This window comes from Ambystoma mexicanum, chromosome 9 (genome assembly GCF_040938575.1).
Source record: "Ambystoma mexicanum isolate Mex_15411 chromosome 9, UKY_AmexF1_1, whole genome shotgun sequence".
Classification (NCBI taxonomy): domain Eukaryota; kingdom Metazoa; phylum Chordata; class Amphibia; order Caudata; family Ambystomatidae; genus Ambystoma; species Ambystoma mexicanum.
This window is the reverse complement of record NC_090931.1, coordinates 1,485,665,002-1,485,690,046: the sequence shown is the minus strand read 5'-3', so window position 1 is coordinate 1,485,690,046 and position 25,045 is coordinate 1,485,665,002. Positions and strand designations below refer to the sequence as shown.

Sequence of the window (25,045 nt, the reverse complement as noted above, 5' to 3'; positions counted from 1 at the left end):
CTCACGCGGGCCCAACAGAAGGCGAAGCACCCCGAGTCCACTGCCCCCGGGAGCGCTGTTGCGACTGGCCCTCCCGGTGACCAGGGCGAGTGCTGCGCAGCACCTTTGACCACGAGTCAGCACTCGGGATCGCGAAGAAGAGGAAATGGGACCATCCGGGCAAGCTCTTGAAAAGACACCGGAGAAAATGCCTACCATCTTGCCCAAACAGTCTCCCCTGGTCACAGAGAAAGGAGGGGGCACAGTAGCCCTTAAGGGCACGGATATCTCCTCTGAGGTGGAGCTCAGCAGTCTCCAGACCAACCAGGAGGAACGGTACGTCGAAGTCAGGCCCCTACGGAAGGGATCCCGACAAGGAAGACGAAGGTGACGACGAGACCGACGAGGAGCAGCAGAGCGGAAGCTTGGGCCAGCCTAAACCGCAAATGCCGTTGCCTCCTCCACCTAAGCCACCTCAGCAGACACCTACAAAACCACCTGCGGACATCTCAGTGGACATTCTCACGGCACTACACACGTTGTGCTGAGAGATCCGGACAAGGATGCCCATCAGCCCCGATGAAGAGGGACCATTACGAGAAGAAATCCAGGGTGCCGGACTCTGTGCCTAAGTGTTTGAGGTCACAACCGTCTCCGGACTCTGCAGTATCTGCTGCGTCCAAGAAGAAGTCTTTGGGCTCTTCCTCTTCAACGAGCTCCTCCCCTCTGGACAGTGAGGGGAAGAAGTTGGACGCCATGAGACGACGAGTCATTACTTCGGCAGTGACTACCATCAAGGCTGCCAACACCCTCGTGGCACATTATGACAGGAATCTTTGGTTCAAGATCGCTCCCCTCCTGGACTTTCTTCCCGACGACAAGAGGGCAGAAGCGTTGGAGATCCTACAGGAAGGCGAGGTGGCATCGGACCACGCCATTACTGTGGCCGCGGACATCTCCGATACAGGGTTCCGCCAAATGGGCAACAGTGTTGGCCTTCATCATCTGGGATGGTTGTGGGCCACAAAATTTCGCCAGGATGTCCAGTCGAGGGTGTTGGGCATGCCCTTCGACAGGGAAAATCTGTTTGGGAAGACAGTGGACGGGTCTCTTCAGGCCATCAAGGCAGACACAGAGGCGGCTCATGCCGCCTCATGCCTTGGCCACGCTTCAGCAGCGACGGCTGTCCTTTCGGACTCCCGGCGGTAAATCCCAAGGCTCTTCAAAAGGATTCGGTGGAGGTACTTCAGCTTACCGTCAGCCTTCCCGCTCGTCGGCCCAGGAGACCTACAGAGGCCGCGCCAAATCTGGAGGAGGTCGCCAACGTTGGCAAGGCCCCCAAGGTGGTTCTTAGACGGTGAAGCAGGATTGTACCGGCCGTGATGTCAGAGCCCCACCCATGCACCCCGGTGGGAGGCCGGCTGGCGAACTTCATCAGCGTGTGGAAGACCATCTCCACCGACCGTTGGGTGATGGACGCTCTGGCCCACGGACACACACTGGAGTTAAAACGCAAGTGGCCGCGTGCACCAGCGGTGGCCAGGCAGAAAAACCACGTCCCTCAGCTTCTGCTGGAGGTGCAGACCATGCTAAGGAAAGGGGCAATAGAGCTCGTCCCGAAGAGGCTACGTGGCTCCGGTGTACTCACGTTACTTCCTTGTCAGGAAGACCGGCGGTTGGAGACCCATCCTAGACCTCAGCCGTCTGAACAAGTAGATCAAGTCTCAAAAGTTTCGGATGGTGACTCTTCAGCACGTGCTAGGACAGCTGGAAAAAGGTATTTCCTATCGTCGCAGGACTTGGAAGATGCCTACTTTCACATCCCCATACACAAGGGGTACCGCAGGTTCCTGCGCTTTGTGGTTCAAGGGCAACACTACCAGTTCAAGGCCCTTCCCTTCGGATTGAAGTCTGCGCCAAGGGTTTTCACCAAGTGCCTGGAGCCGGTGGTGGCGCGGCTGCACCTACGAGGGATCCACGTCTTCCCTTACCTGGACGACTGGCTCATCCGGACAAGCTCAAAGGACGTTGCCGTCGAGCACACAGTAAAGAGAGGCTATCTCCTGATGGATCTTGGGTTCTCGGTGAACTATGCAAAGTCCTAATTGGTGACATCGCAGGACGTGCTGTTTCTGGGGTCCCGGCTCAACACAGTGTTGTGCCTGGCGTCTCCGTCGGAGGAGAGGATAGCAGCCATCTTGGGCAAGGTACAATGGCTATTGAGCCTGAAGCTCACAAGGGTGAGATCCATCAAGTCCCTACTCGGCATGATGTCGTCATGCATATACCTCATTCGACTGTACAGGCTACGGATGCATCCACTGCAGGAGTTCCTCGACGCCCATTGGATTCAAGTATCAGCGAGCTTCGAGGATAGGATCACTCTTGATGAGAGTTTCCGTCGAGCGATACCTTGGTGGGGAGTGTGCGCTCATCTGTCAGCAGGCGTGGATTTTCAGACCCCACCTCATCAGGAGACGGTCACGAAGGACGCCTCCCTGGAAGGATGGAGAGCGCACACCGGAAGCCTTCACGCAAGAGGCCTGTGGCTACCGGAGGAGAATTTACACATCAACGTGTTAGAGTTGCAGGCTATGTTTTGGGCCCTCAAGTCCTTCCTTCTGTCCCTCAAGGGCAAGGTAGTACGGGTCTTCACGGACAACACAACCACGATGTTCTACATCAGGAAGCAGGGGTGCACCAGATCCCCGGCGCTCTCCAAAGAGGCGCAGGACCTATGGCACTGCGCCATGGCCCAGTGGATGTTCCTAATCCCGTTTCATCTGGCAGGAGTCAAGAACACTAACTGACTCTCTCAGCAGGGAACTGTGCTCTTGCCATGAATGGGAGCTTCGGCAGGACCAAGTGGATCTCCTGTACCGTCGATGGGGCAATCCCCAGATCGATCTGTTTGCAACAGCGACAAACACCAAGTGCCGGAGGTTCGCCAGCAGGTTTTCCCAGCTGGGAAGCATGGGGGACGCATTCTCATTTCCTTGGGACGGCCTGTTTCTGTATGCGTTCCCTCCATTGCCATTGCTTCCTCGACTAGTCAATCAACTCAGGCGGTCCCGGTGCAGGATGATCCTGGTCGCACCGGCGTGGCCCAGACAGATATGGTACCTGGCTCTTCTGGACATGTCAGCGTCCCCTCCAGTCATGCTTCCAGCGGTCTCATATCTTCTCGCCAGGGAAGAGGCACGATTCTGCACCAGGACCCATGATCGCTGAACTTGAAGGCCTGGCTCCTGCAGCACTAGAGTTTGGGGGCTACGATCTCCCAGCAGATTTCAAGGAGGTGCTTGCAAAGGCCAGAGCTTTGTTTAGTCTCAAATGCTACGGGCACAAGTGGAAGAGATTTGCCTTTTGGTGCTGTACTCAGAAGATAGATCTGCTACGAGTCACTGCTCCACAGGTGCTTCCGTATTTGTTGTCATTGGCCAAGGCAGGACTGGCACATGCTTCCATCAAGGTTCATCTGGCGGCTATCTCCCGCTACACCAGATCTCCAGGACAACTATCCTTGTGGTTGCATCGATTGGTCAAAGAGTTCGTCAAAGGACTATTTCACGCGTTCCCGGCGTGGGAGCTCAATGTGGTGCTTACTAGGCTCATGGGTCCTCCGTTCAAGTCTATGGATGCAGCACCGCTGAAAGTTTTGTTGTGGAAAAGTGTCTTTCTGGTGGCCATCACCTCTGCACGAGTGGGAGAGATCCAGGCCCTTTCTTGTAAACCATCTTATTTGACATTCCACGAGATGAGGGCAGTGCTGCGGATGCATCCCTCCTTCATGCCCAAGGTGCCGTTGGACTTTCATGTAAACAAGCCCTTGGGGTTACCTGTATTCTTTCCGACGCATTCGTCGCCGGCTTAGATGACTTTACACTCGCTGGATGTAGCTACAGCGCTTAAGTTCTATGTGGACCGCACAAAGAGTTTCCTCAAGACGTCGCAACTTTTTGTGAACTTTGGCCCTGTGAACCTTGGGAAGGCCCTCTCCTAGGCTTCTGTTTCCCGGTGGCTCTCCGGCTACATCACTCATTGTCATCGGTTGGCAAACTGACCGTTGCCTGGCTGTCCGAGAGCCCATTCGACCAGAGCGATCGCTGCTACTACGGCGTTCCTGTCTGGTGTGCCCCTGCTGGACATCTGCAGGGCTGCTACATGGGGGTCGATGCACACCTTCATGAGATTCGACTGCGTCGACAGGGATTCCAGGGAGGAGTCCAGAGTCTGCCAAGCAGTGCTGCGCAACCTGTTCGCTTGAAGGTGAGCCTGGTGAGGAGGTAAGAGATGCTTAATGTTGAGATGCTTAATGTTGAGCCTTGCCACCTCCCGTGGTTGTGCATGTGTGTACTGCTATGTAGTCTTTATTCATGAGCATGTGAATCCATGCCAGACCCCATGCTGGAGAAGGAACAAGTTACTTACCTGTAACTGTTGTTCTCCAGCATGGGACTGGCATGGATTCACATGCAAACCCTCCTGCGTCCCCCTCTGCGGCTCTTCTCTTGGTCCTACTGCCACTTTACGTGCTTCCAAATCTGAAGATGGCTGCCAGAGGAGGGGCTTAGGTAGAGGACCGTCATTGGCTGGGGGCAGTATGACCCAGAGACCAGTGATTGGTTGTTAGGAGAAAGACAGTTCAGAAGTGAAACTGAAACGGATTTTTTCTGCCTGACGGCAGGTAATATTCATGAGCAAATGAATCCATGCCAGACCCATGATGGAGAACACAGTTACAGGTAAGTAACTTGTTCCTTCCTTTACGTTGTACTCTTGGCGTGCATAAAATTCATATACTTCAAACATTTTACAGCGACTTTAGATTGTGCGATTTTGCCTCTCAGGACCAATCTGTTAGTTTTGTATATTCACATTAGAGTTCAACAATTGCCTTTTCCATTATGCTTTTATCGGCACATGCGCAACCTTCAACTCTTGATACAGTCTCACTCGCTTTTAACACAATCCGGGCTTTTGTTGCATTTGATAACTGCACGATTGTGTTAATTGGTTTTCTTTCTTCAATGCCATTCATATAACAGTCAAAGCCTTTACCAATACCTCCTCTGCTCCTCCCCAACTCAGTCGTTCACCGGGGAGAGGAGCAGGCTGACATCAAGCACTTCAAAGGAATATTCTTCTCATTCTGCTTCACTCTTTGAACTCTTACGGTTTTCACAAAGTATGGAACTTGGCTGACTTTTTTTCGCTTTCCTCAACTGTCGATCAGCCCCTTAACCTTCCAATTTCGATAACGTGGTTTGCATCAGCCCAGGAAGAACTGCTCCTTCTCATGCCCAGCCTCGCACAGTATACCTGTGGGCTCCACCTTTTATCCTGAAAGGGAGAGTTAATAATTGGCAGGTGTGTGTAGTTGGGATTAAGTGCCTGACTCTGCCTGGTCTCATTAAAAGGACAGAGCCATTTCAAGTCACTAGAGGTGATCTTCCTAACCTCAGTCCGGAGCTTTACCATACAATAGTTAGGGACAGGGGTTGGATGGGATTTAGAAGAAGGGGGAATACCATGCCTCACCATCAGGTGCTTCTCCCCCACTTCCTGAGGGCCCCTTAGCCAGGAGATTCTCCTGCTGTCCACCCCCAGGGTCGGGATCCAAAAGCAATGGCCTGGCCACAGGACATTTTTTCTGAAGCCCAAGGGCTTAGTAAAAATATTCAACTGAGGCAGTACAAGACTCCACACTTAGTATAAGGCTGCACCACCTGAGTTCAGGGTAGTGTAGACAGAACAGCCAGGCTAATCTTAGCAGGGAGAGAGGCCTGTAGAATCAGTACAAAGAAATTGTAATACAAATGGTCCAAAGAAACACTGAAACACTATGTATTGTGAAAACAAATGTTTTTTTTTCTCCAAATACAAGTCGGCCCAGATAAATCTTGGGGGAAATAAGTACTATCACAGATCATAGAAACACACTGTGCTTGAAGGTACACAGAACAAAGCATATAACCTAATTTGAAACACTTAACTGTAGTTCTATGGAAGTCAAAACCAATAGAATACTTTCAGTAATACCAGGGTACCATATCAGTTGTACTGTGACACTCAGCAAGAAATCGCATAGTAATTCAACTGGACGATATACTTTTCAGAATAGAGGAACACTTATTTTAGTAACAGTAAAACACCTATAACTCCAAAAAAAAGTGATTCTAGGGAAGTTGGACCATGGGGCGTAATATTCAATTACAGTTGCTTTTCACTTCACAGACTAAGGGAAGCAATAACGTGTTAATTTATTTTTGGATGGCACACAGCTATGCAAGGTAAGTAAAACCTATATACTTTTGCAAGTAGCTAACAGCAACCTAAAAGGGAAGTAGGGCCAAGGCAGACTTATTCTGGACAGGCTAACAGCAGGTCAGGGGAAGCAAGACCCAATTGGGACACTCCTACATTTATATCCTGATAGGAATACGACAGTGGAACCAACAGCATTACGTTTGGGAAGAAGGGAACTCAATTCATAGGTGAGTAAGTTAACCTATCTACTTTCTGGTAGACTGGTGTGGCAGTTTCTAAGGAAAGTAAGACTTTGAGAATACGTATTTAAGAAGGCACACAGCTTATTTAAGTGAAGTAAATCCTATCTATACTTTTCAGAATGGCAGAACATATCTTGGGTAAGTAATACCTTTTTGTAACTATACACTCTGAGTTAAGTTACCAACTAATTCATAAGTAAGTCAACTTTTCAACACTTGTTTTTACTTTTCAAGGCAGACCCCTTAAATGATCCAGTCCTTCCCAATTCTAGTGCACGAGTGAGGCAGAAGAGGGATTGAAGTGGTCTGGGAGCTAGCTATAGGAAACGAAAAGGGGGCGTCCTACCACATATTTTTTATCACTTTACATATATATTTCTGTTAAGGCTTCACTATTTAGCATGCTTAGTATAACGAGAGCTGTATTGCTGAGCTAACTCTCATACAAAAACAGGTGAGCAATAACGGTGAGCCCTTAAAGGTACCACTTATAGCTTATATATTTTGCCATTGTTGGGGGCGGGGGGGGGGGTTATTGAATTCCCATTGCAATTTTAGTGATGCATATTCATGTAAAACAAAAACGTTAATTTAATCAACAGATGCATAGAAGAAAAATAACAAATGCATTGAGGAATATTAACAAACAAACATATAGGAACACGTGCTTAGCAATTTTCAGAGCCGTGTACACATTGTGGTTGACCTCAATGTGCAATGTATACAAAAGGCATAATATTGAGTACTTTCAAAGGGCAACCAACTGTGTAGTCCAAAGAAAGTCAAAATCAAGAATTTGAAAAAAAAACATTCTTTCTGATGTAGAGTATTTTGAAGTTGACTCATAGGAAGAGGACCTAGTCGTTGGTCTACGTCTGGAGGTGGATCCAATTATGATGCGGGATGAGGGGGAAGGGTAGTCCTCTAGATGAAATGGTCCTGTGACATTTCGGCAGGAAGCCTTCTTCCTGGGCCTTGTCTGGGTCTCCCTACATGAGGAACAGAACATGGGAGATGGGCTCAGACCATATAGAGCTTGCCTAAAAAGAAGTGGCCTTATGGCTCTGATACTGGCATGCATAAAAGATTTAATTAAGACTGTTGTACTGGGCAGTGTCCGGTCACTGTTCAGTAGCTTGCTTGCACTTGTCACTAACCTGGACAGAAGTCGGATGTCGTACTACCAGTGGGGAGGGGAGAATCAAAAGACGGGGGGTGTCGGGCCCCGTAGAACCTGGGGAGGTGACTCCTTAGGACTAGTATACTGACTGGTAGTCTGGATGCACTGAAGGGATGCAAAATAAAACAAAGATAAAAACAGGGCGACTGTCGGGGAACTGAACAGGTCCTGTATTAGTGCATGTACAGTAGTATGGTTTAGCAGAGAGGTAAAAAGTTACCTGTGCTGCCGGCTGGATAGCTGAGACAAGTGCTGGTCTATTCAGGTTAAATTGTAGACCAAAGGCTGGTGCCTGTGTATAGACGAGCAGAGGGATAGCCATAAAGAGGATGTAACCATGGCTGCACAAGTTCAAAGCAAGGGAATTGTACGAGGTGTGGGATAGAGTGCAGCAGGTGGAAATACGTCCTACCTGAAAGTGGGTAGTCAATTCAAGTTGTCAGGCAGAGGGCACACTGGCCATTGAGGTATTTGTGAAGAATCCTATAATTCAAGCAGGGTAGGGCTCCGCGCCCCTGTGAATAAAACATGGCCGAATATTATGGTTGCAGCTGCGTGTGCAAGCGTGGGCTCGCAGAGGCTGTCAGGGCGGTGCATGCTAGGATGGCAAGGTGCTAAAAGGGGGGGGCGCTGATCTGGGGAGGGGAGTTCCCTATGATATGGGCTCGTACCTGGAGAAGCGGCGTTGGTGCGATGTATCGCACAGGACGCAGTCCCGAATCTCTGGCTGTGTGCGCTTTGGTCCATGGGAAGAGCTGTGCCTTTGATGCACAAGACGTATGCGTCGGAAGGCAGTGTGCCTTTTGGCACGCATGCACATTGGTCCAACCCGGAAGGTTGGAATGGCAACCTAAGCGTCAGTGGCACTGGAGGAGCGAGGAGCTAGAAAGTGGCTAACCTAGCGCCACTAAGGTAAATAAGCCTTCCTAGTGTGATGCCAAGTGTAGGGGTGGGCACAAGGGAAAATGTAAACACACCCAACCATTGATTTTATACAGTGTAAACAGTCAAAGTAAACAGCCAATGTACTCAGTAAGGCTAACAACATGGCAACTTACATCAAAGTGTATTGTGCCCACATTGTATGGTGGCAATTTTCAATTGGTACATTCTAATCCTACTACCCATAGAGAGAACACACCCATGTAAAATGCAAGACATTTTTTGAGAAAACATTTTTTGAAATAACATATTTTGAAATTCGAAAGAATGAATAATAACTGTGCTGTATCATGAAGAATGAAATGTCGGCCAAGCAGCTGAAGTTGATAACAGAGTGGTCTTCCCTGCTCATGTATAAGGGGTGTTCCTGCGGGTCTCCCTAGATGGTCAATAGTAATGGAGACAAATCGGTGGCATGGTGGTGATGAGCAAGGAAGCAGTACTAAGTTGATGGGACCAATCAAGACTTATTAGTCCAAAAATGGGCGGTACCTCAGGTCGTGACGGGAGAAAGCCTGTGGTACAAATGTTAGGGAGCTCCGTTGAGTTCTGTGCGGGCTGGGCATGAATTCAGGAATTGGGGGGTGGCTGATAGGGCACTATGTAGTGTCCACAAAGATGAATTGTGGTCCCAGATGGTGTGGATGGACAATGGCCATGACAGCGTGGCACGGTTTAAAACGAGAGCTGAACCCGGCACAGCATGTGTAGGTCGATGTCATGGCTTTGTTGAGTCCCTTGGTGGTTGCTTTCAGTTTGAAAATCCACCAGGATTCCTTGTGGTTAAGTGCATTGGTTGCGTTGGTGGTGTTGAGGACTGTATCTACAATCCACCACTGCATGTCATCCGCACTGTGTTGGTACTCAATGTAGTGTGAAACCAAGGGTGCCGTATGTACCCGGCAGCGGATCCTGGAATTATGTTCACCAATCCTTTTGTTCACTTGCCTGTGGGTTTGACCTACATATCTCAGTCCACATGGACATTCGATTATGTAGACAGCATTTGCAGTTTTGCAATTAGAGAAGTGTTTGATCTTCCATTCCTTTCCTTCAATTATGAATGATGTTGTCTTCTTCGTGAATCTACAAACATTGCATTGCCACAGGGATGGTGCCCCACTATTTCACGCATTCTCCAGAGTTCTGTCCTTTGGGACTTTTTGTTGAGTCTGGCATGTGTTACCATGTATTTAAGGTTTCTGCCCCGCTTGAGTGCCATCCTCGGGATTGGTTAATTTGGGAGGCTCAATTGTACCAGGGGCCAGAACTTCTTGATGGTGGCCTTGAGTCTGGTGGTGTTCGGACCAAAGGTGGTTACACATGTCATCAGCTGTTGGCTGTCTGTGTCTCGTATTTTAGGGGTGAGTAGAGTGTCCCATGGAGTGTACTGTGCTCTCTTGGTAGTGTTGCGGACCAGTTTTTTCAGATATCCTCTGTTTTGGAGTTTGTTTTGCAATATGATTGCATGTTTTTTGTATTGTTCAAGCTCTGTGCAGTTGCGTCTGAGCCGTAAAAACTGTCCAAATGGTGTTACGCTCACCTGGTTCCACGGGGGCGCCACCCAGCAGTTGGGGTTCAGATGTCTGTCCCTTGCGATGTCCAGATGCGACCAGTGGAAGTGTTTTGCCTTGTTTTAGATGTTGGCGGGTTCTCCGTCCTGCTGTCTTGGCAGGGGCGCGTTGAGCTTGGTGGGCAAGTGTTAGGGAGAATTCTCTGTTAAGGTATCAATGCTAGGTAGCTGACCTTCAGTGCTAATGTCTTCAAGACTAGAATGCAGCAATTCCCCCAACCTTTCCTCCACCACCTCCTCCTCACCTGGTGACGTGGGTAAATCCGACTTCCTTCTTCGAAGTTTTTGGGAGAGAGGCTTTTTCTTTTCATGCAGATAAGGTCTGCCTCGGAAAGAAGCCACCGTGACCCAGAGTCTGGGACTCACCGTGACCTCCCTCCGTGACAGCCAGCAGGGGAAAAAGCTTTAGGCAGAAAAAAACCCTGGTTGGAATGGATCTGGTCGCAGAAGACGCTGCAGCAGAACGATGACCGATGATAAAGATGCAGGCTGGTCAGGACCGGTACAGGATACTCCGTTTGCAACTGAGTGTAGGCAAAGAAGGATAAATCCAGGCAGGACAAAAAATACGGGGAAAAAAACCCCTGCGAGCTAAAGAGTAAGAACAGATGGTAAGAGGAGTAGGGAGACGTAAGGAGGGCAGAAAAATATACCCAAACATCAAAGGAAAGGGCTGGCGGAAACAAAATGGCAAAGATAGGCAGGCAAATGGGGGAGGTAAGAAAAACAACCACAAATACTGGCGAAACAAACGCCCAGAGGAAAACACTATGGAGCGCAAGCAACGGAGAGGAAAACATTTGTTGCAACGCGCCGAGCAGGCCACACTCCGTCTAGTAAATACTATCCGGTGGCGGCCATCTTGGAAAAAAACACTAGACCGCTGCCTGCACGTAGCGAATACGTGGCGGCACGGGCTAATGGCGGCCCAACCTCCACCTCTTCCACAACCGCCTGCGATCAACAGCCGTGACATAAGGCTAATTTCCCAAACCTAGTGAGTCCCCCAGCAGCTTTGCTGGATTTTTGGGGTTTATTTTTTTCTCCTGCTAAGAGTGAGACTCTTTCTCCCACTCTTAGGCATGATTTGAGAATGTCCTTTGACTATGTAATGTGTTTTATGGGCTATGGGGTCTTTTACTCCATAGGGCTTCATATGTTTTTGGTATGTGTGTTAGACAGCACCCTCAGTGCAGTAACTCAGGGGTGTCATAGTGACCCCCAAACATAGACTCCATACCCTTGGACTGACTACTGTCTCCCAGGGCATGTAAAGTCACCATTGGCTTTACTAGTCTTAAATTGGGAACAGAACCAGTACAAACAATCATATTGTGGAAGTACTGGTAGGGGTAATTCGATTGCCCCTGGGTCTGTTTTCCAAGGGGGCACTGTCCAGTCCCCCCTTGTCGAGTTTCTGGCTGGTGGCAGTGGATACCACGCGAAATATTCCACCGGAATATTTCCTATGGGATTTTCCCATTCATTTTAAACGCACCACTTTTTGGTGCAATGTTAAAGATACCGCTGGGTTATTTATTTAATATTTATTCCCCGGTTGGGTCTTTTTGCCAGGACTCGGTTTTAAAATGGCGTTTGTGTTCGCCTCTGAAACTCTAACCCAAGTCGAGCCCTTTGTGCCACTTTTTGGCGGGCTTCTCCACAGAAGCCCTCCAAATGGTGCCACTCTGTCTGGGGTCAGCAGCATGTGTAGGAGGGGGATTAGGCACCCTGGACTGAGTTGCCATGGCAACTCAAGTCGCACTCTTGTGTGATTGGCCCAGTGGTGAGCCGCCCAGCTCACCACTTAGCATGTTTGAGTGACAGCTAGGCTGATGAATGGGGGTTTTGCTGCATAAAAGCAGGGCCTTGGGGACTGGAACTTCAGAAGTCGCCACAGGACCTAAAGAATCCGAAGAGGGGAGAAGCTGAGCCATCTACAACGACGACACCACCAGTGGAGCCCTGCTGTACGAACTCACCACTTCCCCGACGACAGAGGAGATCTTCTTCCAGGAGAGTCTTCTACCCTTTGAGCTGGTGGGACCAACCAGTTTGCCTTTTTTTCCCCCTTCCTGGATCGTCTCGTGGTCGAATCGCCCGTGCCAAGCACCCCGGCGGATGGATAGCCATGCTTCACCACAACCGCAAATAAAAGGGTCCTACCTTTTAACCGGGAAACTCCGCTGCTAGTTTCTTCCCTGGCAGTGCAACGACCTCCAGCTTTCCGCCACGTCGAATCATCTCTTCCCCTGGACGAAGCCCTGACTTGCACCTGCTGCCAGGAACAACTGCCCCCTCTGGAGCTTTCTCACCATTTCAGGTACTGGGTCCCGCCTGGTCTCCCTTGCAACATATTGTCCAAGGTGTCCCGTAAATCCTTGACTCTCTATCCTGGGTTGACCTCGGACCTGCTAACTTTACCTTTCTGAACTGATCCAACCTCTTTTGACTTTTCTGCAAAGACTTTCAGTGCATTTCCACTGTGTGATCTTGGGCACATTCCGCCTTGCTCTCTCCAAGAGTGGGCCTGGTCTATGAACCTTTTTCTATACAGTAGACCCTGCCTTTCTTGACTTGCTGTGGTTCCTTAAAAGTGTTGGTACTGTGTCATTTTCCTATTCTGCCTTTTCTCTCCCTTTTTAAACAAATGATATGAGTGCCATCTACGGTTACACCTTCACCTCTGTTTTGCTAAATAAGTGGTGTCTTAACCTAGACTTGTCGAATAATTAACTAGGGAGGTGTATATACTTATAGGTACTGTTTGAACTTGCTTGACATATTAGTGCCAGTGTATTTTTACAAGTGTGTTTTTTAAAATAAATAATTATATACTTTTATACCAAAGCTCTGGTCAGTGTTTGCTTGTGCTACTGTATTTTTAGCCCTATTGTGTATACTCTATATACTGCCTAACTCTTCTTGAGAGAAGTCTGACTGCTCAGCCACAGCTACCAGGTAAATCTGGGTGGTGTGGACTGCTACCAATTGGGTTTACTGCTTACTCCTGTAGTCTTAAACTTTTTGCAGTGGGCCCTAAGGGAACTGCACAGGTTTCTGCCTAACAGCAATGGCGATCGAGTTGCTTCACTGATGCCAGCCCGTGTTGAGTCTTTCAGGTAGGTCTTCTTGCTGTGAATATTGCTGTTCTTGCATGCCTTTTAAACAATGTCTTTTTCTTCCTAGGTACGCGGAAGTCCAATATGTGGCAAGGAGGAATCTGTGTTTCGCCGGCAAGTATGGGCGTTTTTGGAGCGCCTTGATGCGGTGAGTAGGCACTATGCGCTGCGCTTAAGATGCCTTGCCTTTGCTAACCTGTTATCTTTTCCTCTCCACAGGTCGCGGTACTCGGCCGGAGTATGGAATTTCCGTTGTGATGCTGATTGAGGAGCGGCCGGCGAGGTAAGCCTTTCGGCACAGTTCGTTAATTGTACAATGTCTAATGCCTTGTTTCTTCTCTTTTACAGGTCTGTCGATCCGGGGGAGCGCTGGTTCCGGGATGATGGTCGGAAGAGCTGCAGACCGCTGGCAATGAAGTTCAGGTAAGCTGCAGCCTTTTTCTCACAAGGTCTTCTCCTTTTGTTTGCAGGTGCTGTCCTTACGAGGTTCGTGGCTGAGGTTGAACACGGTGAGCGTTACGTTGCAGCAATGCAAACTAACGCGAAGTTTGTCAGTCTATTCGGGTGTGGTTTAAATAGCTTCAAGAAAGAAGTCCAGGTACAATACTCCCCATGGTACCACACCCAAAAACACTACACCGCAAGCCTGGTTTCAAGGAGCCAGGTTATGAGGATACCTCCACATGACTGGCAATTATGAAAAGTAGTTCCCAAGCACAAGTCCATATTCAAACATGAGCCTGGCGCCAAAGGCGCCAGGACTGGCCCCAAGAAGGCCTATGCTGCAATTTCTTGGGTTTAGTGGGAGCAGGAATCAACTCTCCCTGGCCCATAGGTTGGCCACGGGGTCTTCAGAGTGTGGGTCGTGACAGCGGTAGGTTGTTCCTTTGATTGCTCGGGAGGTTGCTCCTGTAATGGAGTAGGGTGTTTCTATCTGTTTCCTTCCTATATAGGGAGCAGATAAGTTTATTTTCTTTGGCGGTGATTTCCAGGTCTAGAAAATTGATGGTATGATTACTTTTACTGAGGGTGAATTGGAATTCTGCTGTTTGTTCATTGGCCCAATGAAGGATATTATCCAAAGAGGTGTCATTTTCCTGCCATATGAAAATAATATCATCTATATAGTGGTACCAATGGGAGATCTTGTCTCTGAAAGGATTGTTGGTGTTCAAAATATGCTGTTGTTCATATTCAGACATGAATATAATGGCCATACTGGGGGCAAATGCAGCCCCCATGGCAGTCCCACGAACTTGGAGGTAAAACACCTCGTTGAAGGAAAAGAAGTTGTTTGTGAGGGCCAATTCAAGGAGTTCCACAGTAAAATTCGCCGGGACTCTGGTTTGAGACATATGATGTGTAAGGTAGTGGCAGATGCACTCTAGGGCAGAGTCTTGCGGAATGCTGGTGTACAGACTGACAATGTCCATGGTGACCAAAAATTCTCTAGCAGGGTCGAAGGCTTAGTTCTCAAAGATAGAAATGGTGGCCATCGTATCTCTCAAGTAAGTCGGTGTTTCCTGACTCAGAGGTTTGAGAAAATGATCCACAAACTTACAAATGGGTTCAAGAATGGACCCACAACTGGATACTATAGGTCTGCCGGGTGTGTCCAGTTGATTTTTGTGAATCTTGGGGAGGGCATAAAATGCCAGAGTTCTGCCCTCCAAGATGTTGAGGAAGGTTTCTTCCTTATCAGTAATCCAACCATGTTCAAAAGCAAATTTAGTTGTTTCCTGGATTCTGGTTTTGATTTCCATTGTGGGGTCTTTTTTTCAATCTTTTGTAGTTGGTTGTAACGTCAAGGAGGTTCCTCACCATGCCTTGGGAGCTAGCTATAGGCAGTTTGAGATCGGGCTCAGTTGCAGGCAATGTTCAGAGTTCCAGAGGAAGAATGTTAAAACAAGTAAGTATTTTACATTTGAGTTAGTTGAGGATCCAGGGACTTCAGAGAAGACACCCTCTGAGAATTCCAGCAGTGGGCCTTGGTGCTCTGGACACGAGAGACCTCCCAATCACAGAAAACACCCCAAGACTACACAGGAATCACAAGAGACTTCAGGTAATTAAATACCCAAGCCAGCACAGTACCTCAGCACAGAAGATTTTGCAGCTGGAGGAGTTCAGGATCTGCAGCCAGAAATCTGGTCGTTTTAATCCTTCATCAAGAAGACCGAAGACAGGACACTGGAAGGACTTTTGCATCAAGGATCACGGGGAAGGCTCTAGGCAAGGTTTTCCTCGTGGCTGGATCGGGCTCTGTGGGTTTGGCGCCTTTTTCAGGCGCACAGAAGACAGAATATCACTGGTTGGTTTCTCGTTGTTTACAAGGTCCAGCACTCTGGTGAGGGGACTTTTCAGACTTGATTCATGTTTCTGGAGGTCCAGCAGTTTGGCCACAAAGTTTCACTGGATTCAGAATTCGGACGACTGTGCACCGCACAATGGCTCGAGGTCCCAAGTTATTGGGGTATAGCAACCCTGCAAGGCATGGGATGGCTCAAAATGCAGGCCTTCTTGAGTCTATTGTGTCTCCCCAGGATCGGGGTCATCATTTTCGGAGTCCCCAGGTCAATTGGAATGAAGGGCTACAGCAGGCTCTCTGGTCACTGGAAATAGTGTCAGCCGCGTTTCCTTCATCATCCTCTTCGGTTTTGGTTCCAGTGGTTGACTACCTCATCAGCTTCCAGGATCTGACTTTTATGTAGAAACCCAGCCAAAGAGCCTTGCAACATTCAAACATGGGGGGGTGGGGGGGTTAGCAATCCTTTCAGGACAGCCAGCCTTCCAGTTTGAAGTGCATACTCACACTCAGGCTGGTAGACAGAGGACTGCTGAGGTTTGGACTCCTCCCTCACTTCCTGCCTTCAGACACAGGACTCCCCGCCAAAGATGAAAATCACACAAAGGAATTTCCCTTTCTGCTGGATGTCAGGGGAAGGAACAAGAAAGGACAAGAAACACTAAAATGGCAAGAAAAAGAATACAGGGGCCATTTTGGTCAAATGGGCACCGATGGGTGTCTTTACCAGGGCTGTGGACACAGACTGCAGTAAAGGTGCACCGAATTGATAAAAAGGTTCACTTCCACTAGCCATTTAAGTTTGTCCTGGTAACATAAATGTTACCTTTAGAATGAGAATGGGGATACTTGGTATCTCCTCAGCACCCCATATAGGGTGGGGCGATGGTCCCACCTAATAAAATGAAAAAATGATCTAAAGATCATTTCTACCCTTGGGAACGGTAGTTCTCACAAGGTAAGCCAGAGAAAGTTAAAAGGGGAGCCCCTAGGGCAACCCAGCAACAATAGGCTCTTATTACCTAAACGTTGTTAAAGAGGATAACTTTTAAAAGACACTATGGAGAGTCTTAAAAATGACACCATAACAGGAGTAAAATATTCTGTGGGTGTGGAAAAAGGTTCCTTTTCACAGAGGTATAAGGAAAAATAATCCAGCAGTAAAAGCAAAATGTTCTGCGGTTGACCCAGGTCAGGAAGATTTACCATTACTATGAAAATCTTAGCCAACAATTGTGGGGAAATGTTTTAAATAAATAAGGGTGGGATAAGGTAAATAGTTAAAGTGAGGGGGGGGTGTCTCCTCCCGGCCGCCTGCAATTTGACACACAAAAAACGTGGTCATTTCGAATGTCAAGGTTTTCACACACATATATATATGCAATTCAGGGAAGCACAACCCAGGGTTACACGTTTAGAAGAGCAGCAGCTAAGTAAGGTGAGTAAGACGTATATACTTTTTAAAGGAGCCTCCAGCTACTTCAACATAGTTATAAACCCTAAGACTGTTTTAGATTTGTATAAAGCAGACCAGGGATAGAAAACCCATTGTTACACTTTAAGAATGACACAATGTTATTCAAGGCCGGTAAATCGTATTGGTAAGCTTTTACACTCATGTGTTGGTACTGTTTTATCATTCTTAACTGAATATTACTTTCTAGAAGGGGGAAAACACCATTCAAAGGTAGTAAAGCAACGTATACGCGTTTTAGAGGGGAAGACTGCAACTCAAAGGTAAGCATAAATGAACGTAATGACACTTTGTAACTTCTTCTTTCACAGATATACAGTTACCACACAAACGTCTTTAGCAAGTAAGTACTTTTCCACTTGTTATACTTTCAAGGTAGAATCCTTTTCTTAAACAGTCCTTCCCTAGTCTACAGATTGAATTGGGGCCCTAGTGGTCTAGGAGCCAGCTGTAAGCAGGTCAGGATAGTATTCAGTTGCAGGAAGGTCAAAGTTCCATAGGAGATCTTAAACAAGTAAGAATTCACTCTCAAAGTTAGTTAGTGTTCAGGGACTTCAGAGAAGGCTCCCAATATGTGTTTCAGCATTAGGCCTGGGCAAGTGGTATGGCCAAACTCCCAACCACACAAATTGCACAACCCAGCCTCACAGGATGCACACCATACTTAAGGTAAGTATTACCCAAGCCGACACAATACCTTAGGAGAAAAGAAGCGCTTCTGGGTGCAGCAACACAGGACCCGGATACTGGATTCTTTGTCTGGAGACAAATGAACTGGACACTGGATAAGAACTTGCAGCAGCAGTCATCAGTTGAGACTTCCAGCAAAGGTTTCTTCACAGATTCTCACGGCTGTGTCGATTTGGCACCTTTTTACAGCATCCAGATGAAGAACGAATATCACTGGTCGGATTCTCTTCACTCGCTCGGTCACTCTGGTAAGGAGACTTTAGGGATTCGAGTCGTGTCTCTGGAGGTCCAGGGGGTGTCCACCAAAGATTCAGTCTGGTTTGGAAGACAATGCACCGCACTCAGGCTCGAGGTCCCAGGGTATTGGCGGTTTACAGCCCAGCAATGTCGCAGAACATTGTGAGGTGGCTCATAATGTAGGTCTTATTGAGACTAGTCGATCTCACCAGCCTCTGAGTAGGAGTCGTTGCGTTAGAGACCCCCAGGTTGATAGGAACAAAGGGTTGCATCAGGCTTCAGTTACACAGCAGGCTCTCTGGTTGCTGGAAATCTCTACAGACATGTTTTCTTCATGTTACTCTGGAGTTTCAGCTCCAGTGGTTGACTTGTCAGCAGCTTCCAGGTTCCGAGTATTAGGAACTGCAGCATAAATCCTGCAAACTCTCCCTACAGCTTACAGAAAGGGGCGGGCTGGCTGTCCAACCAGGACAGCCAGCCCCCCACTGGGTGTTGGTTTCTTTCAGGCAGGGTGAAACACAATGGACTGCAGAGCTTTGGACTCCTCCCTTGCTTCCTAACTTCTCAGACTCTCTGGAGCCTCTGCAGGGACTACAAAGGAATCCTTCCGAAGACAAAACTTCCACTGAGGTTGTTGCTGCCTAGAATGTCAGGGTAAGACCTCAAACAAGCAAACGAGAAATGGCGAAAAAAGAGGCGCACCATTCTAGTAGAATGGTGGCCCTTCTGTGCGTTGCTGAGGCTGATTTAACAGCCTGTGAGTAATGACACTAAAAAGGTAAAACCACTGCCACCAGCCTAGCTTTCAAGTAAACCTATTGCCAGGTAAGTAAGAAAGGGGATACATTGTATCCCCCAGCACTCCACATACGTTGGGGTGTGCTGGCTCACTATATAACATGTAAAGGGGGTGAAATTCCTTGTTGGCCTTTGGGAACAGTAGTTCATCCAAGTACATTAAAGAGAAATTAACTGGGAAGCTCAAAGGGGCAACCCAGCCTATGCCCAATAGTTATAGGAAACTATAACTCCAACCATACTGTATGAGAGACATAAAAAGGTAACCCAGAAAGAGTAAAAGACTAGGTGAGAGGGGAATGGATTCCCACTCACCCAGGGACAAGGAGAAATAATCCCCAAGTCCAAGCAAAAAGGTTCACGGGTTGACGCAGGTTAGTAAGTTTTGTCACAATATAAAAATCTTACCTAACAATGGGGCAATTTCCTTGATCAATGGGTATGCCTATGCCATGGGCTAGTCAGTTGCCGAAAGTTATGCTTTTCCTGGTCTCTGTAACAGCACTGATGTGTCGCAGGAACAGACACAATAAGGGTCGTCATATAAATATCGCTGTCACATTGATTCTTGCTGCACACGTGTAGTGGGCATAGGCTAAAGCGTCGGCTGTCCTTCTGCTAGACTTGGAGAACATATTTGACTGCATAGGCTGGAGGTTTATGTAGAAGGTGATGTACAATTTGGTATAGGGACAGATTTCATTCCATCAGTATTCACTCTTCATGCCTCCGAGTGCACGTGTGTGTATATCAGGACAGGATTTGTTAAGTATCGAGGGGCATGCACTAAGCCAGCCTAATGTCACATCGTCTTTTTGCAATTTACTTGGAACCTCTTATTTACCAGATGGTTGTAAATACCAGGATTATTCGTTTAACATGCAGAAGTGTTAAATGCCAGTGTTTGCAGTTGGCACAGTTGTATAAAGAAGTCCCCTTGTAAGTACCACTAGGGCCATTGACGGGGGAGCATCAGGCTATGGCAAAGTTCAGTGCATGAAGAAATTATTTTGGCATGAGGGATGTGCACTTTGAAGGATTAGCTGGTAAATAAAGAGCATGGTATGGCAGGATTGTTCAGGTCAGAACAATGGATACAGTATTATTTTAAGCTGTATTTCCGAGGTCGGCTCAAAAAATCGATTGATGGCTATAAAAAATGCAATTGCATCCCTTTTGCTTTGATAGGGTGATGTAGTATTTCTAAATTGATTATTCATCAGAGGTTTTTCTATTTGTTCAGTCCCTTTATGGTCCACATTTTTGTTTCAGTAGTTTAGATGCCTTAAACTTTTATCTGGGGATAAACATGGCCTTCTGTGATGCATCAAATTATCATTGAAGGACGGTGGCTAGGCAGCACCTGATTTCGAATCTATTTTGTGGCGGCAAATGAGAAAAGATGGATGCTCTTTACTGTCTTTTTACAGCCCCTGTTATTATCTTTCAGAGGAGTTTATCTGTCTACATTTATTAAATATGCTGAAGATTAACTTGTTTTGGATATTACATGTGGTATGGACAAATGTTAGCAATCTATTTCCTAGCGCAGTTTGATTGAATGACTCATGCATCCTTTACTGGAAAGCTTTGCGGTAATAAACCCTAGGGTAATTTTCTTAATAATACTCTGGTTAAATTGTTGCAGAATTCGTTTTTTCTTAGGCCATCTCCCTTATATATTTAAAGATGATGTATTTATGTTATGCAGAAGAATATTATGCTGCATATATTTAAAGCCTTGTTGCTTTCGACATATATTTTTTACAATTTTTGTTCCTCAGTAAATTAGCAAATAGGGGAATAAAATGAACAATGCAATCATTCAGAAATCAGTCCAATGTGTACATAGGGGATTTAAGGCCACTAAATAGAAATTCAACAGGATGTGTATTGTTTTATTATCACATTAATGGGGTGAATGAGTAATAACATTAGTTAATGAAATGTAAAAAGATAATGTACAATTAATGTCACTCTGTAGTTAATTTATTTACCATCATTTTCTCAAACGAAAATCAATGGATTTTTAGCCCTATTTAAATACACAACATTGATGTAATTATTTCTATCACTATTGTGTGTACTGCCCAATTTATATGTACATCCAAAGAATTGTATTTGCAATTCCTTTGACAATCCTTGTATGAAGCTTGAACTCATGGAGCTTCTTTGAGGTTATTTATATATTTGTTTAATTTTGTAACCCTTCCCATAATACTCTTGAGACTTAATTTAAGAAATCCTTGCCTCTTTTAATGATATAAATTAAATCTCATTGTTCTGTAGTGAAAATATTTCTCATATTTGGCAGCGTGGTATAACTTTTAATGACTTGTTTTCTCTGATTGTATTTTTTACCTTTTATGACTGTGTACTTATACATTGTAAAGCAGGTTATATATTTATTTGTTCAAGAGATACTTTTTGACATAGCAGGTACTGTACATGGACGCCTAGATGTGCTAATGGGCTGTGTGTGATCTCAGACTGTCTTCTCTTTCAGAGTGTGGAACCCGGGTCTTCTCAGGCCACTCTCACAGGGAGCATTGGCAGTGAATCCACAGACCAGGCTGGACTGTCTTCCTACCCAATTTCCAGGGTCCGGCCTTTGGATGCTGCTGGTGGCAGGTTTTTCATCGGTGGCGAGGAAGAGACCTCGGAGGCGAATACAACTAGCAGCAGTAGGGGTCAGGAGCAGAGTACAGAGGATGATGTTGACTGTACATTCCACTCCAGCTCCCGGAGCTCAGAGACTGATGCGACCAAGAGCCGGGAGCCCAGGACTCTCGTGGCCTCTCTAAGTCACAAAGGCTCCAACTGCTGCAGTCTTACTGGGAGCTACCGCTATGGGACTCCAAGAGGACCCACGCCACCTAGCGCCCCGCCAGGGGCTGAGGAGGAAGAGACCTGGCATTTAAATCCACGTGAGTATACCACAACTGACCGAAGGAGGAGAGCGGTGCATATTTCTGTGCTTTGAGTCCTTTGTGTCCTTTGTTGAACAAGGTGGTCATTGTTTGTCATGGGTGGAAGGGCTCCACAGTGCCGTTAAGTTCTTATGGGTGGAGAGAGCAGCAAGTGGAGCATAGTGCCCCTCGATGCCCCGTGAGTAGATTGGCACAACAGGCATTAGTCTTCTGAACCACCTTGTGTACACAGTGCAGCTAGTAGGGCACAACATTAGGTCCAAAAGGGTGGAAGGGTAGCTTGATCTCCCAGCAGAAAGACCTCTTCTCCCGGCTCGCATGACATCTGTACACTTGAGAATCTCCTGTAGATTCTCGCGCAGGCGAACATTAGTTCTTCCAAAGCCATTACTGCTTTTATACACCGAAAATGCAGCCTCTTTCAGAATCTCTTTCGGAAAGGAATTGGTTGTGTGCATGAACTCTAAACAAGTGGCTCTAATTTCCAGGGCATGTTAATTTATAATAATAAACGTGCAAGTTGGATGTGCAGCCGAACATTAAAGGCATGGTCTAGTAAAATGTTTTATTGTCCCTACGGATCGGCCATGTTTTTTTAAGCCTAAGTGGCTCATTTTTAGAAAACTTTCCTATGGACCTTACCCGAGTTTTCGTCCATTAAACGCACGCGAAAACAGGCACCAGGGAGCTGCCATTCACTAATAATGGATAATCCTATCACTTGCCCCATCGCCCTGGCTGACCTGCTTTTGCGGCACTAAATCATATCCCCCGCCCCTGAGCCTGACATTATCAAAACATTCATATTCCCCGCCTCTCTCCGTGACGTTACTGTGCTGCATAAGCAAACGCGCCCAGTCGTCTTCTACGCGACTCCACACAGAACCCGGAAACCAACACAGACCATCTTGCAACACAGGGCGCCACAATTCGGAATATGAAACTGTACTTTAAAATCAAACAGCAACACGGTACATTTGGTAAGGTACATTTATTTGACATTAAATGTTTAGAGAATATTCAGCAATTGCCATATGAACTCCGAAAGCCATTTATTTTCTTTGATCTGTATCCGCAATGGTAAACAGAGTGTTGCTTTTCGTTAAAAGAAGCACTTTGGAAGCACGGTGAACCGCAAGGCTGTTCCATCAACTAGGCACTAGTCCATCGTAAAGGTTGATATGTTGCTTCTAGCCACTAGTACAGCGTAAGGGCATGTGGGCCCTTGGCGATCGTCCCATAAAATTGTCAGTGTGCTCCAGTTGTTCACACGAAGCTGCAGGTGTCTACTGTAAAAACCATCTGCTGGTGTCTCAAACCGATGGCAGTAGCAGAAGGGGAGCAAATACCTGTTATGAAAATAAAAAAACTATAATTAGTCTCGCCAGCCGATCTTCATTAATATTACTCATTTTATTTATTACAGCCGATCAGAAACTATTTGCTTGCAAGGATAGTTCAATGAAGTATGTTCGGCTCTAAAATCAATGCGAAAAGTAACGAAATAAATCGAGGCCAACACACAATGATAAACGACAGTTAGTCTACATGCGTGAGGAATGATATGATATATGATATGGCATTTGTAACGCGCCTATACTCAAGTGTTTCAAGGCGCGATGAGGCAGGTGGGGAACAAGGGCAGACAGACAACGATCCTACTAGGCCAGGTGTCTTTCTGATCGCGCATGGGGAAGGGGGTGGGGGGGTTAAAGTGCTGTACATGGTTAGTTGAATACAAATTAAATAGGGCCAGCTGGTGGCAAGTGCAAGGTAAATGCCGGGAGAAGGGGCTGAAGGATACAGAGACAGTCCCGTAGTGCAGGTAGGCAGTGCAGGGAAAAGTGGCTGGGCCAAGGACCGAGATCGGTGAGACCAGTGGACCTGCATGCCCATGTGCCCACTACGAACACGTTTTCCTTGCTTTTCCTAGCTCTTTATTCATTCATTTATTCATGCATCCATTCATTAAATCTTCATTCCGGTATAAAAGCGTGTAAAGATTTACTTACATTATATTTGAAATTTCCATTGTCTCTCTTCGTAATGCAGTCTGTAAAACGGACCGTGCTCTTGACAACGATTTTTCGTATACTGAACTAAAATGCAACTGTCTATTTTCTGAATTTTCTGCCTTATCGTCTCTTACGTTATTGCGCACCCCCTTCAAATGTAGTTCTTTCGGCATGGTCCCTGTCTCAAGGTCAAAAAACAATAGACCCTTATACTTCCAGTGCGACTTGTGGGCCTCATCTGGGCGCAAGCTGAAAATCAAAGCCGCTGTCCTTTGCATTCTTTATTTGCAACATCACGTAGTATAGGCATCTGTGAGAACTTGAAGTTTAGAATCCCTCTATGTAGTGCGCCTCAATGTGCAAATGCGAACTGGCTTCTCTCCCAAATGCCACGGCCCGCTTGGCGCGTTCTGAGTGCCCCAATTTTGTCCCCGTTGTCTGCGAGCTTTGCAGCCCAAATTTAGACATTTAATTTTTGGCGGAAGGTCAGGGAAAGTATAAAGTACCACAGGAGTTGAGTTAAAAGTGAGATTTATTGTTTGTTTTATTATTTGCAATACGCAAGCCTCCCCTCCGTTAACAGTGCGCAACAGTGCGCAGCATTTACATTTACATGAGATGAGACATGAGAAAAATATATACATACACATACATGAGGTGAATATAGAGAATTCAAAGATGACACCCAGCTTGTTCGCCACCCATGATGGTGAAGGTAGGGGTTAGGGTTACAGGTACTGTACAATAACATTTATTTACAAAAAGACAATCGTATTGCATTTATTTAAAACGGGATTTGTACTTCACAACCAACTGTGCTTCGGGTGGGCATGGCACAGTCGCAATGTTCGGTGGCAATGGATCACTACTCTGCACAGAAACGTCCAAAATTCCATATCTGTGCTTCTCTAACACAGCAACAATAAGGCCTTTCACAAAGTCGAACTGCATTTCATCATAGACTGGTTTGATCACCCATTGCTTACTTCGTTTTGACTACACCTTAGTGTAGCGAGGCATCCTTACTTTACTCCTAGTCCTAGATTGTTCACGTCCGACATTGCTGTTATGGGCCAAGACCGCTAGTAGAGTGCGATGTTTCATGCCCCGAAAGCTAAAATGCAAGCGCTTTTGCCTGTACTTTAGGCACATATTGTGGAACACCTCCAAATCTCCTGTGTGACAGAATTCTGTCAGTCCTCTCAAATCTCTTGATAGAGTTTTGTTGAAAACAATCTTCTCAATGGCTTTGTGTGTCGGTGAAGATGGAATCGACCACTTCTTCTTC

At 46.8% G+C, this 25,045-nt stretch overlaps 1 protein-coding gene across 5 annotated transcripts in view; it reads left to right on the top strand.

The window, feature by feature from the left end:
- Nucleotides 1-25,045, top strand: part of STK11IP (serine/threonine kinase 11 interacting protein) — a 771,273-nt gene that overhangs the window by 525,361 nt on the left and 220,867 nt on the right. For all 5 annotated transcript variants that reach the window (XM_069616954.1, XM_069616950.1, XM_069616952.1 and 2 more), the window contains exon 19: nucleotides 21,319-21,739. In XM_069616954.1, coding sequence (XP_069473055.1) covers nucleotides 21,319-21,739 — 421 coding nt within the window. The remainder of the gene's footprint in view (nucleotides 1-21,318; nucleotides 21,740-25,045) is intronic.